Source organism: Gekko japonicus, unplaced genomic scaffold (genome assembly GCF_001447785.1).
Source record: "Gekko japonicus isolate JY-2015 unplaced genomic scaffold, Gekko_japonicus_V1.1 scaffold712, whole genome shotgun sequence".
Classification (NCBI taxonomy): Eukaryota; Metazoa; Chordata; class Lepidosauria; order Squamata; family Gekkonidae; genus Gekko; species Gekko japonicus.
This window is the reverse complement of record NW_015176472.1, coordinates 376,580-391,074: the sequence shown is the minus strand read 5'-3', so window position 1 is coordinate 391,074 and position 14,495 is coordinate 376,580. Positions and strand designations below refer to the sequence as shown.

Here is a 14,495-nt window from a genome sequence, read left to right as displayed (position 1 = left end):
CCCCCGCTCGAGTATCGCGGGTCCCGCCTCTTGTTAACATATAAAAGCCGAGCCATGCTCGCAATGACTCACCTACTCCCATTGGCCAACGGGGAAGCTGCCTTGGCGCCTATTGGCCCGTCCCACGAGCTGCTCCATTCTTATACCCCCACTTTTGACGAGTATCGCGGGTCCCGCCTCTTGTTAACATATAAAAGCCGAGCCATGCTCGCAATGACTCACCTACTCCCATTGGCCAACGGGGAAGCTGCCTTGGCGCCTATTGGCCCGTCCCACGAGCTGCTCCATTCTTATACCCCCACTTTTGACACATTGCACCTTGGGAGTTGTGGTTCTCAGCTGGCCTTACTGCAACCATAGCAAAGGGAATTAGAACTACAGCTCCCAAGTTGGGAGTCCCAAGAGGCTGTGGGGCATTAGCAGGGAGTCAGTTGAAGTGTTAGTAAGTTAAACTGTTAAACACAAATTGGGGGGAAAGGGAAGTCCTGGACATCTCCTTGAATTACAATTGATCTCCACACTACAGAGATCTGTCCCCATGGAGAAAACAGTTGCTTTGGAGGGTAAGCTCTATGGAAGTATACTTCACTGAAGTCCTTCAACAAACCTGGCCCTCCCCTAAGTATTGCCAGCTTTCAGGTGGCACCTGGAGATCTCCAGCTATTACAACTGATCTCCAGATGACCAAGATCAGTTCTCCTGGAGAAAATGGCTGCTTTGGACAGTGGACTCTATGGCATTATACCCTGCTGAGGTCCCTCCCCACCCCAAACCCTGCCTTCCCCAGGCTCTACCCCTCAAATCTACAGTTATTTCCCAACACAGAGTTGGCAAACCTGTACCTGGCTACGGAACTGCTTCCCAGACCCTTGGAACTCAGAAAACATGGCATAAGAGGAGGTGCTTTTCTACCTTAGCTGCCACTGCATAGCCCCAAATCAACATAAGTCAGGGTAGAGGAAACCATACCTGTTACCATGTGGCTCTCCTCCCATACTACCCACTTGGGGCTGCAAAATGACTTCAGACAGCCCAGCCTTATAGCTAAGCAGAAGGAAATAAACATGGCTCGCCACCCTCTATTCTCCCCTTCCCTCTGCCACCCCACCAGCCACAGCCAGGACATTCACTTGTAGCCTCTTTCTAGAGCTCGTTGTATCTCTTCCCACAACAGGTCTTACTGCTAGTCTCTTATAATCTTATAATCTTTATGGCCAAAGATGGAAGCCTGGTAATTAGTTTCCCAGGGGAGCTTGAGATCCGTGAAAGGAGGGGGAAAGACTGGGAGTGATGAGGTAATATTCTAGAGCAGGGGTGTCAAACATAAGGCCAGGGGGCTGGAACCAGCTCGTCCAGGGCTCTCATGCGGCCCACGAGCAACTGATGCAAGGGAGGGAGCAGCCAGCAGTTGCTCCCCAAGCAGGTTGGGACTTTTGACATGGGCTCTACTGCGAAGTAACTGTCAAGTTTAACAGCCCCACATCATCGCAGAGCATACATGCTTGCACGCTTTAATGTTCTGCCATCAGAGGTGCTTTTAGGGAGGTACCGCCAGATACCATATGTAGACAGACTTTGTCCTTGCTCTCTAAAAGATATAGAATCCACTACACACACCATACTTCACTGCCCCCTCTATAGGGATATCCGATCTCGTTTTATTACTCCATGGCTAGAGGGTAAGAGCTGGCACTCTGACGACTCAATTGTTCACTTTCTTCTGTTTAATTCTAATTGAGAAATAATGGAGGCTGTTGCAAAATTTTTATATTACACAATCAGAAGACGAGGCTTGAATAGCCAAGTGTAAGTGACTGATGCATCCTAGTATTTTCCCTGATGTTTTGTGCTTTCATGCCAATAAAGGTTGTGTGTGTGTGTTGTAGAGTTACTCTGGGCCAGGATGTTCTGATTCTCTTTATTTTGGGCTCAGCCCCTTTCATCATCATCCTGAAGCCAAGGGCAATTTTGAGGCTCCTAGCTTTACTTCTAACCATTCAACCATTGCTTACCAAGCCAGAAGCATGTGTGTGGGAGGGGGTCATGTGGCTTGCAGGGACCACGATATCCTGTTACTTTTCACGTTTGGCTCTGCAACTTGCACTGGCATTCGGAAGGTTACTGCCTCTGAACATGGAGGTTCCAGTATGCCCATCAGAGGCTATTAGCCACAACGGCCATCCTTCATGAATTCATTTAATCCCTTTGTAAAGTCAGTTAAACTCAGGGCCATAACAGTATTATAACTAGGGATGTCCACAGTGCCAAGGAAGAGGGGAAAACACACACAAAAAGAATCATAGAATCATAGAGGTGGAAGGTACCTCCATGGTCATCTAGTCCAACCCCTTGCACAAAGCAGGAAATCCACAAATACCTCCCCCTCCACACCCCCAGTGACCGCTGTTCCATGCCCAGATGTTCCATGCCCAGAATCATTTGGCCAAAGAGATGCTGAATGCCAGAACTGCAAGACATCTTCCTCTTCTAATCACACTCAGAATATGTGGAATCTCCTTCATGACATGCGAGAAGGGGCGTGCGAGGACGCTGAGCACTGGCCCAGCTGAGCCGGAAGGGACGTTGCTGAGGCCGGAAGCAGGCGGAGCCGCGCGCCTCAGGAAAAAGAGGACAGCTACCACCGAACGACGAGAAGAACACCCCGCCAGAAACACCAATACTGAAGGAAGACCTAGAGTCCTGAGCCGACGATAAAGAACAACTCCAAAACCACCACCATAGGGGTGCCGGTAGGCTGTCCCACCCCCGTATATACCTTGTGGCCCTAGTTAGGGAAAAATGGTGACTAGCACCAACTTGTAAGCCGCTCAGAGACCCCTAGACAAGGGGTTCAAGCGGGATATAAAGTCGAATGATAAAATAAAGAAAATAAATAAATAAAATAAATGCGATAAAGGTAGGAGACATTTTTCACCCACATTTCCCCACAAACTGAATTCTAAAGTATTTATTTGAAAATGGAACATGTCTCTCAGAACGAACTCAACAGCTGTATAATTGTGGCCAGATACAGCACAAAAACTCCAACCAGAGAGTAAACAGTTCTACAGCTTCCCCTTCTTCTGGTTCCTCTGATAAGAAGAAACATTGTTTCACTCCCCACAGGGACCTCATGAGGCCTGGTAACATTGGGCTTGTGGTTGAAGCTCTTTCAGCACAGAAAACGTTTATGCACCTTTTCTCCTGGTATGGATCCGGTTATGCAAAAGCAGGAAATAATTCAGAATGAAGCCTGTTCCATACTCCAAGCTTCACAGTTTGTACAGTTTGCCCCAGTGAGGGTTCTTGGAAGGTAAGTAAGGCACGAATTGTTCATGAAGCCCATTTCACACTCAGAGAATTTAAAAGTTTTCTCCCCCATATGAATTATTTGAAGGGCAATACGTCTTATGCTACAACCAAAGCTCTTCATGCACACATTTATTTCTCCCTTCTCTGGACTCTATGACGGGAATGAAGAGTTGAATTCACAGTAAAGCACTTTGCACAAACCAAGCATTCATATGGTTTCTCTTACATGGATTTATCAATGACTATTAAAGGTGCTATTTCTGCACTTCAGTACTTCATATTGTTTTTATTGTATGGATTCTTCGGTGTTTCACAGGATGGTTCTTCTGAACAACAGTTTTTCCACACTCCTATATATATAGATGGTTTCTCCCCTGTGTGAATTCGCTGATGGACAGTAAGTTTTCCCTTCGAAGCAAAGCTCTTTCCACACTCCAAGCATTTGTATGGTTTCTCCCCTGTGTGAATTCGTTGATGGCCAGTAAGGTGTGAACTCCGAGCAAAGCTTTTTCCACACTCCAAGCATTTATATGGTTTCTCCCCAGTATGAATTCTAAGATGAGAAGTAAGGCTTGATCTGTGTTTAAAGCTCTTTCCACACTCCAAGCATTTATATGGTTTCTCCCCTGTGTGGATTCGCTGATGGGCAGTAAGATCTCCCTTCAAAGCAAAGCTCTTTCCACACTCCAAGCATTTATATGGTTTCTCCCCTGTGTGAATTCGTTGATGACTCATAAGGTTTGGACTCTGCGCAAAGCTCTTTCCACACTCCAAGCATTTATATGGCTTCTCTCCTTTGTGGAGTCGCTGATGAACCATAAAGTATGAACTCCGAGCAAAACTCTTTCCACACTCCAAGCATTTATATGGTTTCTCCCCTGTGTGAATTTGTTGATGGGCAGTGAGCTGTCCCTTCAAAGCAAAGCTCTTTCCACACTCCAAGCATTTATATGGTTTCTCCCCCGTGTGAACTGGATGATGAGAAGTAAGGTGTGAACGTTGAGCAAAGCTCTTTCCACATTCCAAGCATTTATATGGCTTCTCTCCTGTGTGAATTCGTTGATGGCGAGTAAGTTGTGAACTCCGAACAAAGCTCTTTCCACACCCAAAGCATTTATATAGTTTCTCCCCAGTGTGGATTGCTCTGTGCGTACCAAAGACCTGGGATTCTGCACCCTGAGAAGAAGAAGATTCATTTCCCCTTTTCCATTTTGTTCCAGTGTTTCTTCTTTGCTGTTTTTCTTCCAACAGGATCTGTTGTGGTTCTCCCTTGGACGTATTCTGGGGACCTTCCACCTCTGGAATAGAGAGAGAAGTTTATCAATGAAAGAAGTGCATTAACGGTTCTCGATAATGGCAGGACAGAAATCACTGCAAAAGGAGACAAATCCTACCACATATTAATCAGCTTTTGAGTCTTCCTTGGAGGGTAAATCCATCAGAGGCAAGGGGACAAAGTGGAACCTCCACGTTCAAGAAGGTATCTCTTGGAAGGCTGGTTGCCAGAAGGGCAGTTCCAGGGCAAGGATTTGGCTCTGCTCATGAACCTTCCAGGAACTCTACTGGGCCACTCTGAGAACCTGGAGGCTGGACTAGAGGGACCTCTAGCAAATCTCTTCCTGGATTCAAACAGAGCACCTGGACAGACAGGGTGGAGCAGGGTTTTACACCTGAACTATGGTGACCCGAGCTGAACACCCCACTTGTTCAATGCGCTGGAGTGGTCTTGTGCCAATCTCTCTTTCCCAGCATCTTCCACATCACAGGTTTGCTGTTCAGGAAAATGGAATGATCTCACAAATGCTGCTTTCGCTCCTTAAAAGAAGAGCAGAAGAACCCAGGAGAATTAACAGAATCCAAGAAATAAAGGAAAGACCTGCTATCCCCCAACACATCACCCACCCTGGACTCATCACATCCCCTCCTCTCTAAAGCATCGCTGCCTGTCAGAAGAGACGGTATTGCTTTAGGAGGTTTTAGCTTCTCTTTTACATTTGAGAATGTTTTTGTAGCTACCTTCTGGCTGCTTCTTCTCAAGAAATGACTCCATTCTTCAGTGACTAAAATTTAGTTCAAGAGAAGAAGAAGAAGAAGAGATTGGATTTATACCCGGCCCTTCGCTACCTAAAGGTGTCTCAGAGCGGCTTACAAACTCCTTTCCCTTCCCCTCCCCATAACAGACACCCTGTGAGGTAGGTGTCCTATTAGGAGGTAGAAGGTAGAAGGGAATAGGAGGTAGAAGTCCTATTCTCTTCCCACACAAAAGGAAGCAAATACCCGCTGACCCTCTTTCTTCTGGGTCTTTGACAAGAGGATCTCCTCCTACTTCCACTATAGACATGGAATCGTTTTTGGGAACGAGAAGTTCTTCATTGGGGGAAAGAAACAGACCGGTGACTGCCGCACATTCTTACCACCCCTCTGGCTTCTTTACATTTTAATACAGATGATTTATGTTGTGTAGACTGTTTTGTGGCATTTTTTGATGTTTGTGAGGTTCCACAAACAGGTATCTGGAGAGGCAGCATCTAAATTAAACATTATAGGCGATCACACAGTAAAGGTAAATGACTAAGAAAGAGCTGTGTGAAGGAAGACAGGATCACGCTTTTTTGCCCCGGGGCAAACAGCCACGCCTCCCCCCCGTGATATCCGGCCGGTGTGACCGGGGCCATAATATAACAATACAAGAAAATTACAATTCAACAGGAAAATTCAGTAGACCAACAGGTAAATACAATATAAGTAATCAGATAATTTCAATAATCCAACAGGTAAACTCAATACAAATTCAGCAGCGACGTCTTGATTCTCCTTTAGTCCAGCATTCTGTTGATAAAAATCATGCCTTTAACAAATTTAAATTTCTGGTTTTAGAAACTTTAAACATTAACAGTCAAAACAGGATTAACTCGCAGAAAGTATTACTTCAATGTGAAGCTTTTTGGATCTATTGTTTAAAAACTTACTATCCCTATGACCTTAACCAATTGCTAGAATTAAATTGCTTTTTGTAATAGAAACATGGTCCCTTTAAATGTTACACTGATGAACGCTATTGCTCATGATGGCTCTTGCTTATGGTTTATAAATTAGGATTATAGTTCCTTATTCCTCAGAGGCAGTCCAGCAACCAAAGAAAATTGAGACATTCCCCTAACAAATGATGACTGCTCGCCCATTAGCAGACTTATACTGTTCTAAAAAAATGTTTGGTAAGAGTGTAATTTTTGTCTTTAGGCACTGATTGTTATTTTGTGATATAGTTATATACATGTAACTTGGACTTCATGGAGACGTGTATTTTCCATATAGGAAAGTCTTTTTAATGATATCTACCTCAGAACTTTATGAATATTTGTCTTATAGAATATTAGCAACAGGTAAGTGGTTAAGATGCTGAACTGCAGATTGGAAGGCTGGTAGTTCAGCAGTTTGAGACCCGAGTGTGCCGCATGACGGAGTGAGCTCCCGTCTCTGGTCCCAGTTCCTGCCAACCTAGCAGTTTGAAAGCAAGACATTGCAAGTAGATAAATAGGTACCATTTCAGTGGGAAGGTAACAGTGTTCCGTGCGCCTCGGCGTCTAGTCATGCTGGCCGCATGACCACGGAGATGTTTTTGGACAGCGCTGGCTCTTCGGCTTGGAAACTGAGATGAGCACCGCAACCCTAGAGTCGGATTCAACTGGCTTTTGAGCAAGAGAAACCTTTACCTTTACTAATTTTCATTCATATATTTTTAGTTCTTTGGAATTTTTTGTATTATCTTGAGGTGTTTAGTAATCTTTGTTTACATTTAGTCTCTACTAAGGAAGACTTTCAAAATGAAGTTTTGAATATCCGGAGCCTTCATTACTTGTATTACACTTACCTATTGGATTACTGAATATACCTGTTGAATTTACCGTTTGAAGTACTGAATTTGTATTGCGTTTACCTGTTGGATTATTGAAATTATCTGATTACTTATATTGTATTTACCTGTTGGTCTACTGAATTTTCCTGTTGAATTGTAATTTTCTTGTATTGTTATATTATGGCCCCGGTCACACCGGCCGGATATCACGGGGGGGAGGCGTGGCTGTTTGCCCCGGGGCAAAAAAGCGTGATCAGATGTCTCGTGGAAGTCCCGGTGTGAGGGGGGAGGTGCCGATCACAGGACAATCCTGCAGCGTGGCAAAGAAGCAGCGCATTGCATCAAACGGGTTTGTTTTTTTCTGTGCACCAAAGTATGCGCATGCTCCGTTGGGTGCTTGTGTGCATCCATGGAGACTTGGGGGGGAAAAACCTTTTTGCTAAGTGACATGGGCGGGCGCCAGATGCCACCGGAAACGTGATCAGACGCCCGCCCTTGCCCCGCGGTTACCGGAAACTAGTACCTCGGAGGTACTAGTTTTTTACCCCGCATCTTCGGCGGGAAGCCTCGGGTGAGCCATGGGAGCTCTATGCTTCCCAGGTGTGGCGGTGAGACCGCGCCCGGAAAATCCGCCTATCTTCCGTCTCTTTAGCATGGCTAATGTTCCGTGTGACCGCAGCCTATATATGGTTTTGTTGCATTTCTAGTAAATAATTCATTATTTATTTATATTGTTATCCATTTAGCTTTTGCTACTATAGCGTCTTCCTTCACACAGCATCTAAATTAATCCACGTTGAATGAAGCCAAGTCCTGTATCGACATTTCCCCCCAAGATTTATTTATTTATTTATTTCTTCAGATTTATACCCCGCCCTCCCCGCAAGAACAAGCCAGCCTTTTCGCCCCGGTTTTAGCTTCTCTTTCACATTTGATAATACTTTCATAGACATCTCTGGCTGTTTCGAGAAATCACTCCATTCTCCAGGAGGTGAAATAATCCCAAAAGAAATCATATTCTCTTTCAACACAAAAGGAAGCAGATACCTGCTGATCTCTCTTTTTCTTCTGGGTCTTCGAAAAGTGGATTTCCTGCTTCTCCGGCTACTGATCTGGAATCAGGTTTGAAAAGCAGAAGTCTTTCTTCAGGGGAAAGAAACAGACCACAGAATGGCACACATTCCAACTTCTAAGAAACTCTAAGAAACATTCAGATTTTAAACCAGCCTGTATGAATCCCAGCCCCACTTAACGGCAAAATGCCAAATTTGTAAATTCCCAAAACACGCATGCAGTGGGAAAGGAGGGCACTATTGCTTGGATCCAGGAAGATCTAGCGGCCCAGTGTGGAGAAGAAGGGAACTTCTGCACAGGAAAGGGAAGCCCTAATCTCAGTCAGAACCACTAGATTCAATACTGGAGCCCTCTTCAAAGACACAAAAGATCCAGCATCCCAGTCTGACAGCATCTAATGTGGCTCTGACAAATGGCTACTGTCTAAGGGTTCCTCTCCCTTCGAAAAGAGACTACAATCCTAACAGGACAGGATAAGGTGGAGATGGATCCCCAAAATCTTGAAATTGCTAGTTTTGTTTTGTTTTTAAAGTTTTCAATATAATTCTTCTGGGGGGGGTTTATCTCACCCTTTCTTTTTCTTTTTTTTCGGTAATTTTTATTGTAAGTTGCATAAACATTAAAGTGACACATCAATGCAAAACATTTTGCATTTTACGGTGCAATATAGTACAACTAGGATAAAGCGTAATGAAATTCAGCAGTTTAACAAAACTACCTATGAACAATCCATCGACAGTGTATTTCCATGTGGAGAGGAGTCCCAGATTTCTTCTTTAGTGCTACTTATAATACATTAAAGCATCATAAAAAATGGTAATTCATATCGTTAAAGGTAGAGAGAAATTATTAAAGCAATAGGAATACAATATGGTACACTTTTTGAGAGGGTCAGTGTTTAGAGCCATTTCTGCTATTGTTTCCAATCTGGTGATATGAATCCATGCCGCAATATAAATTCTAATATCAGGAACCATTTGCTATCAAAATTTGTTTTGACTGGTTTCAATAGGGATTTGTTAATTTTATCAGAGATATTGTCCATCAAGTATGTCTCCCACAGTTTTCTGAACCACATCTTCAGGTTGGGGTAGGGGGTAGGGTTTGCGTCGACAAGAGGCAATAGCATTTTTTGCCGTATAGATCATGATGTCAATGGTATCTCACCCTTTCTTAAAGGGGCTCAGAACAGCCCATGAGGAGGTTTCATTGAAAAGGCTTCCTTTTGGCTGTCTGCCCCTTGCCTTTCCATGGCCATTCACCTGCTCACTCCTCAGTGGCTCTTAAGAGTAATTTTGTTTAGTTTCCAACTCTCCTGTTAGCTTACAAACTAATATTCACGCAGAAGTCTCTCCCTTGCCTGCATATGGACCTGATCCACTCTACTCCCCTTATGACAGTCCCTATGAGAAGGGCCATACTATAGTCCTTCTTAGAAGGAGCCATTCCTCTCTTCAGCACCTGTGAATCAAGGGACAGGGGAGCCTTACCCAGAGAGGCCACCTCCTGACGGTTGTCCTCCATGACTTCCTTGTGAAGCCTCCTTTGGTCCAGATCCAGGAGAGCCCACTCCTCCTCCGTGAAGTGAACAGACACCTCCTCAACACTCACCAGACCCTGAAAAGAGACCAAAAAAGAAGCAGCCTCTCCTTACGCTAACGGAGCGATTCTTTCCTTCTAAGGGCAATCCAAAAGGACTGCGGTTAGATGCTAGGAACATCCAAACCTTCATGGTGAGGCACCTTCCTTTTCTGTTGAGTGAGCAGGAAAAGAAAGAGGAATAATCTCTCAGGCCTAGGGAGAGGTGGGGGGAGGCACCAGGAGCATGACCCGCAGTTCCATCCTTACCTGATCTGGCTTCATGGACAATGCTTTGCCACAAAGAGACGGCAAAGAATTTACCACTGGTTTCATATCACCACCTGTGAAGGGAAAAAGGGTACTTGGAAGACGTTCTGTCCTTTCCTCTTCTGTTCCTTGAGCATTGGGGGAAATATATCCCCTGTATAATGGATCATGGACATAACTGAAGATGCTGGTTCAGACACAGATACTTTTGGATAGCCATGGAATATTTTAAATGGAGAAGCAGCACCTTTCCCACACAGCAGGGGGGGGGGCAGAAAAGTAGCCCACATTCACTCAAGGAGGACAACCACTGGAAAAGGCACCCCCCCTTTGGACCTTACCTGGAAAGGTTGCTCCAGGGTAACACTCCTGCATGATCTCCTCCTTCACCTGAAACAGAAGTGGGAACACCAGAAAGAGGAGATTAATGAGATATGGAACAGGAAACAGGCTGGGGAAAGAGTTTTCAAAACGTTGGGGTACATAAGAAAATAAAAGAAGGCCCATTCAGTCCAACACTATGGGTCACATACTGGCCAAAACCCAGGTGCCTTCAGGGGGTCTACCAGTGGAGACAGAACTCCCACTGTTGTCCCCCCCCAAGCACCAAGGAGACAAAGCATCACTTGCCCCAGACAGAGTGTTCCATACATACCTTGTGGCTAATAGCCACTGATGGACCTCTGCTCCATATCTTTATCCAGTCCCCTCTTGAAGCTGTCTATGCTTGTAGCTGCCACCACTTCCTGTCATACTAAATCCCATATATTATTTACTCTTTGGGTGAAGAAGTACTTTTGTTTTCTTGTTCTAAGCCTAGTGCTCATCAGTTTCATTGAGTGCCCATGAGTCCATGTATCGTGAAAAAGAGAGAAAAGTACTGCTTTCTCTACCTTTTCTACCCTGTGCATAACTTTGTAAACCACTATCATGTCACCTCTCATTCATCGTTTGTCCAAGCTGAAGGGCCCTAGCCTCTTTAACGTTTCTTCATAGGGAAGGTGTTCCATTCCCTTAATCATTTTATCCCCTTAATCATCCCCTTTACCGCATCTTCTCCAATGTTTTAATATCTTTTTTGAGGTGTGATGACTAGAAGTGTACACAGTATTCCAAATGAGACCACACCATCTATATACATAAAAGAAAGTTCCCTCAATGTAAAATCAATGCCCAGGCCAAACCCCTGGACCTAAAAACACGAAATTCGGGGAGAGCACTCTCCGTGAGTAGACGCTCACTAAGAAGGGATTTTTAGAAATTTGGGGGTCAAAAGAGGTAAAACGTGCTCCCTCCATTGCTTCCTATGTGACTGCCAGGCTGCTGCCTCCTTGCACCCCTCCACTCTCTGATTGGTCAGCTGCAGAGCTCAGTGTTCTGAGGTTAAAAAAACCAGTTACAGGAGACTGCAGAGAATCAGGAATGGCCAACTACCTGTGAGGTGCACCAATGCTGCTGGCCCAGCCTCCCCATGGCTTCAAACACACTCCCCCCCCACTTCCTACACCTGACAGGCAGTTGTCTGTCAGGTGCAGCGGCAGGTGCAGGGTGCTTAAAGCCATCAGGGAGCCCACCCCAGCTGTAATACCTTAGCGATCCTGCCTGCCCAGCCTCCACAGTGGCTTGCAATACCCCTACCCCTACCCCTACCCCTTCAACACAGCTGCCTGTCGAAGGCTTTCACGGCTGGAGTTCATTAGTTGTTGTAGATTTTCTGGGCTGTATGGCCATGGTCAATACAACAAAATACAAACAGGGGTCACAGTGTACAGTAACATGCCAAAAACCAGGAAATCACTGTGATCAATGACAATGACACATTTAATAAATGTTACATTGAAACAAAGTCCAACCATTCATTTACTCAATTTTACATTAAAAACAGAGTCCAACTTATTCATATTCTCAACAGAGTATAGCATTTCCCTCTCATTACTCAATGAGTACATTGAGTAATGCCAGCCATATGCTAGCCAATTTTAAAGTAGGCTTTTGCCACACAAAATCATGGACTCCTTGCTACAAATAGACATTCAATTTATTGGCCTGCTCCTACTTAAGAAATGCAATGGAACTGATAATTCATAGAAGAGAACACCTTCCAACTCTATAAGAACTATAAGATTACTCTTGAGAAAGATAATGAAATGAGTGTAAAAACCGGTGTAATTGAGTAATGAGAGGGAAATGCTATACTCTGTTGAGAATATGAATAAGTTGGACTCTGTTTTTAATGTAAAATTGAGTAAATGAATTGTTGGACTTTGTTTCAATGTAACATTTATTAAATGTGTCATTGTCATTGATCACAGTGATTTCCTGGTTTTTGTATGGCCATGGTGACATACTCCATCTTTCTGTGTTATACCTCTGAGGATGTCAATCACAGCTGCTGGCAAAACGTCAGATCCTACAATTTCAAGACCATGGCCATACAGCCTGGAAAATCTACAACAACTAAGGGGGTGGGATACGTACAGCCATCAGGGGGGCTTGCTCACAGCTGCTGGCCCAGCCTCTCTGATGTCTTTAAATACACTCCCGTCCAACAACAACAGGTGGGTGTCTGTCAGGTGTAGGAGCAGAGCCAGGGTACTTTAATCCATCAGGGAGGCCGCCTGAGCAGAAACACCTTAGATATGCTGCTGGCCCAGTCTCCCCAGTGGCTTTAGACACACTCCCACCCACCCCTCCTCCACCTGACAGGCGGTTGTTGTCAGGGGCAGGAGCAGGGACAGAGCATTGAAAGCCATTGGGGAGGCTGCCCAAGCAGCATCTGCTTAGCAATCCTGCTGGCCCAGCCTCCCTGATGCCTTCAGAGATGCTACCCCTCCTACACCTGACAGACAACTGCCTATTAAGAGATGGAAAGGGCATGAAGTCCTTAAAGCCATCGGGGAGGCTTGCTTAGCAAGATTTCCTTAGCGCTGCTGCTGGCCCAGCCTCCCTGATTCCTTTAAACACAATCCTCCCCCCCCCCCTTACACCAGACAGGTGGGTGTTTGTCAGGTGTAAGAGCAGGGCCAGGGTACTTTAATCCATTAGGGAAGCTACCCCAGCAAGATCACCTTAGCGATGCTGCTGGCCCAGCTTAGCCGCACTCCCACCCACTATGGAAATATACCCCAAATTTGTAGAAAAGTCTTTTCCTGTATTAAGTTATTTAACTTCTCACAGTGTGGGTTCTAGAAAATTGGTTCATATGAACTTGCTCAAAATCTGATTGCTCAGACGTTGTTTTGAATACGTAGTTATATCTCACTTCTTAAATGTAACATAAATGAGAAGCATTTTTGTTAAAAAAAAAAAAAAGTATGCCCTGCACACACACACCAAAATCTAATGCTCAGGCCAAACCCCTGCACCAAGGAACCCAAAATAAGGGAAGTGCATTCCTACCATGACGTCAACCCCCCACTGCAAAGAGATTTCTGAGAAACATGACACCTAAGGGGGCAAAATGTGTTTCCCCCAATTCCGCGTCCTCCCCCCCCCCCCCCCCCCCCCCAATTGGTCATCTGTGTAGTTCAGAGTTCTGAGGTAAAACCTGCCTGCTTGCACCCACCTCGCTCTGATTGCTCAGCTGTGGATCTCAATGTTCTGAGGTAAAAACACAGTTAAAAGAGACTGCAGGCAGTTGAGGACAGTTACAGAAATCAGCAATTCAAGACTCCTGAATAGACATTTCTCATAACAGCCAGCATGGCAATTGAGTTTATGAATGTTCACGGGGAGATAGTAAAGGACCTTTCTACCGGTAGGAGCCTGCTCCAGAGTGAGCTCACCAAGCAGCCTGGTGATCCTAGCACCTGAGGGTAGAACCACCACTGTGGGCTACAGAGAGGTCCTTCGGTAAAGGAAAAAAAACACCACTACGCATGTCTCACGTCATCCTTTACACTACAGTCTTCCCCACTAGACTTCCTACAACACACGTTACCTTTCAAACGTCACACCATCACTATTATAACTGGATTTACGGAACTTAAATACCATAACGAAGCACAGGCATCAGGCTGGTAGATTTATACAGAGGAATTATGATACTGGCTGACTTGTTCTCAGTCTCCTTCGTAATAATCCCCAGCGTAGCATTTGCCTTGTTAATTGCACTTGCACACTGGGTCAACATCTATAGTGAGTTATCTGCCATGACCCCAAGATCTATCTCCTAGTCAGATACCCCATCCACACATTTCTATAATTATGATATTGGACTCCAATGTGCATAATATGGTGCTTGCCCACGTTGGACCTCATTTGCCACGTTGACGTCCTCTCGTCCAGCCTCGACAGATCCCTCTGGAGGGTCTCACAGTCCTCCCTGGTTCTCACCACCCTGAACAACTTTGTGTCATCTGTAACCTCGGCCACTTCACTGATTACTCCTCACCCCAAATAATTA

The 14,495-nt window shown here is 45.1% G+C and overlaps 1 protein-coding gene across 1 annotated transcript in view; it reads right to left on the bottom strand.

Annotated features, from left to right (window-relative positions):
• The window catches only part of LOC107123819 (zinc finger protein 850-like), a 399,053-nt gene extending 388,924 nt beyond the window's left edge, over nt 1-10,129 (bottom strand). Inside the window, exons 1-4 of the mRNA XM_015427160.1 lie at nt 10,091-10,129; nt 9,733-9,859; nt 8,216-8,311; nt 3,709-4,610 (exon numbers count right to left, since the gene is read on the bottom strand). Coding sequence (XP_015282646.1) covers nt 3,709-4,610; nt 8,216-8,311; nt 9,733-9,859; nt 10,091-10,105 — 1,140 coding nt within the window. The 5' untranslated portion in view covers nt 10,106-10,129. The remainder of the gene's footprint in view (nt 1-3,708; nt 4,611-8,215; nt 8,312-9,732; nt 9,860-10,090) is intronic.
• Between the last annotated feature and the right edge of the window lie 4,366 nt (nt 10,130-14,495).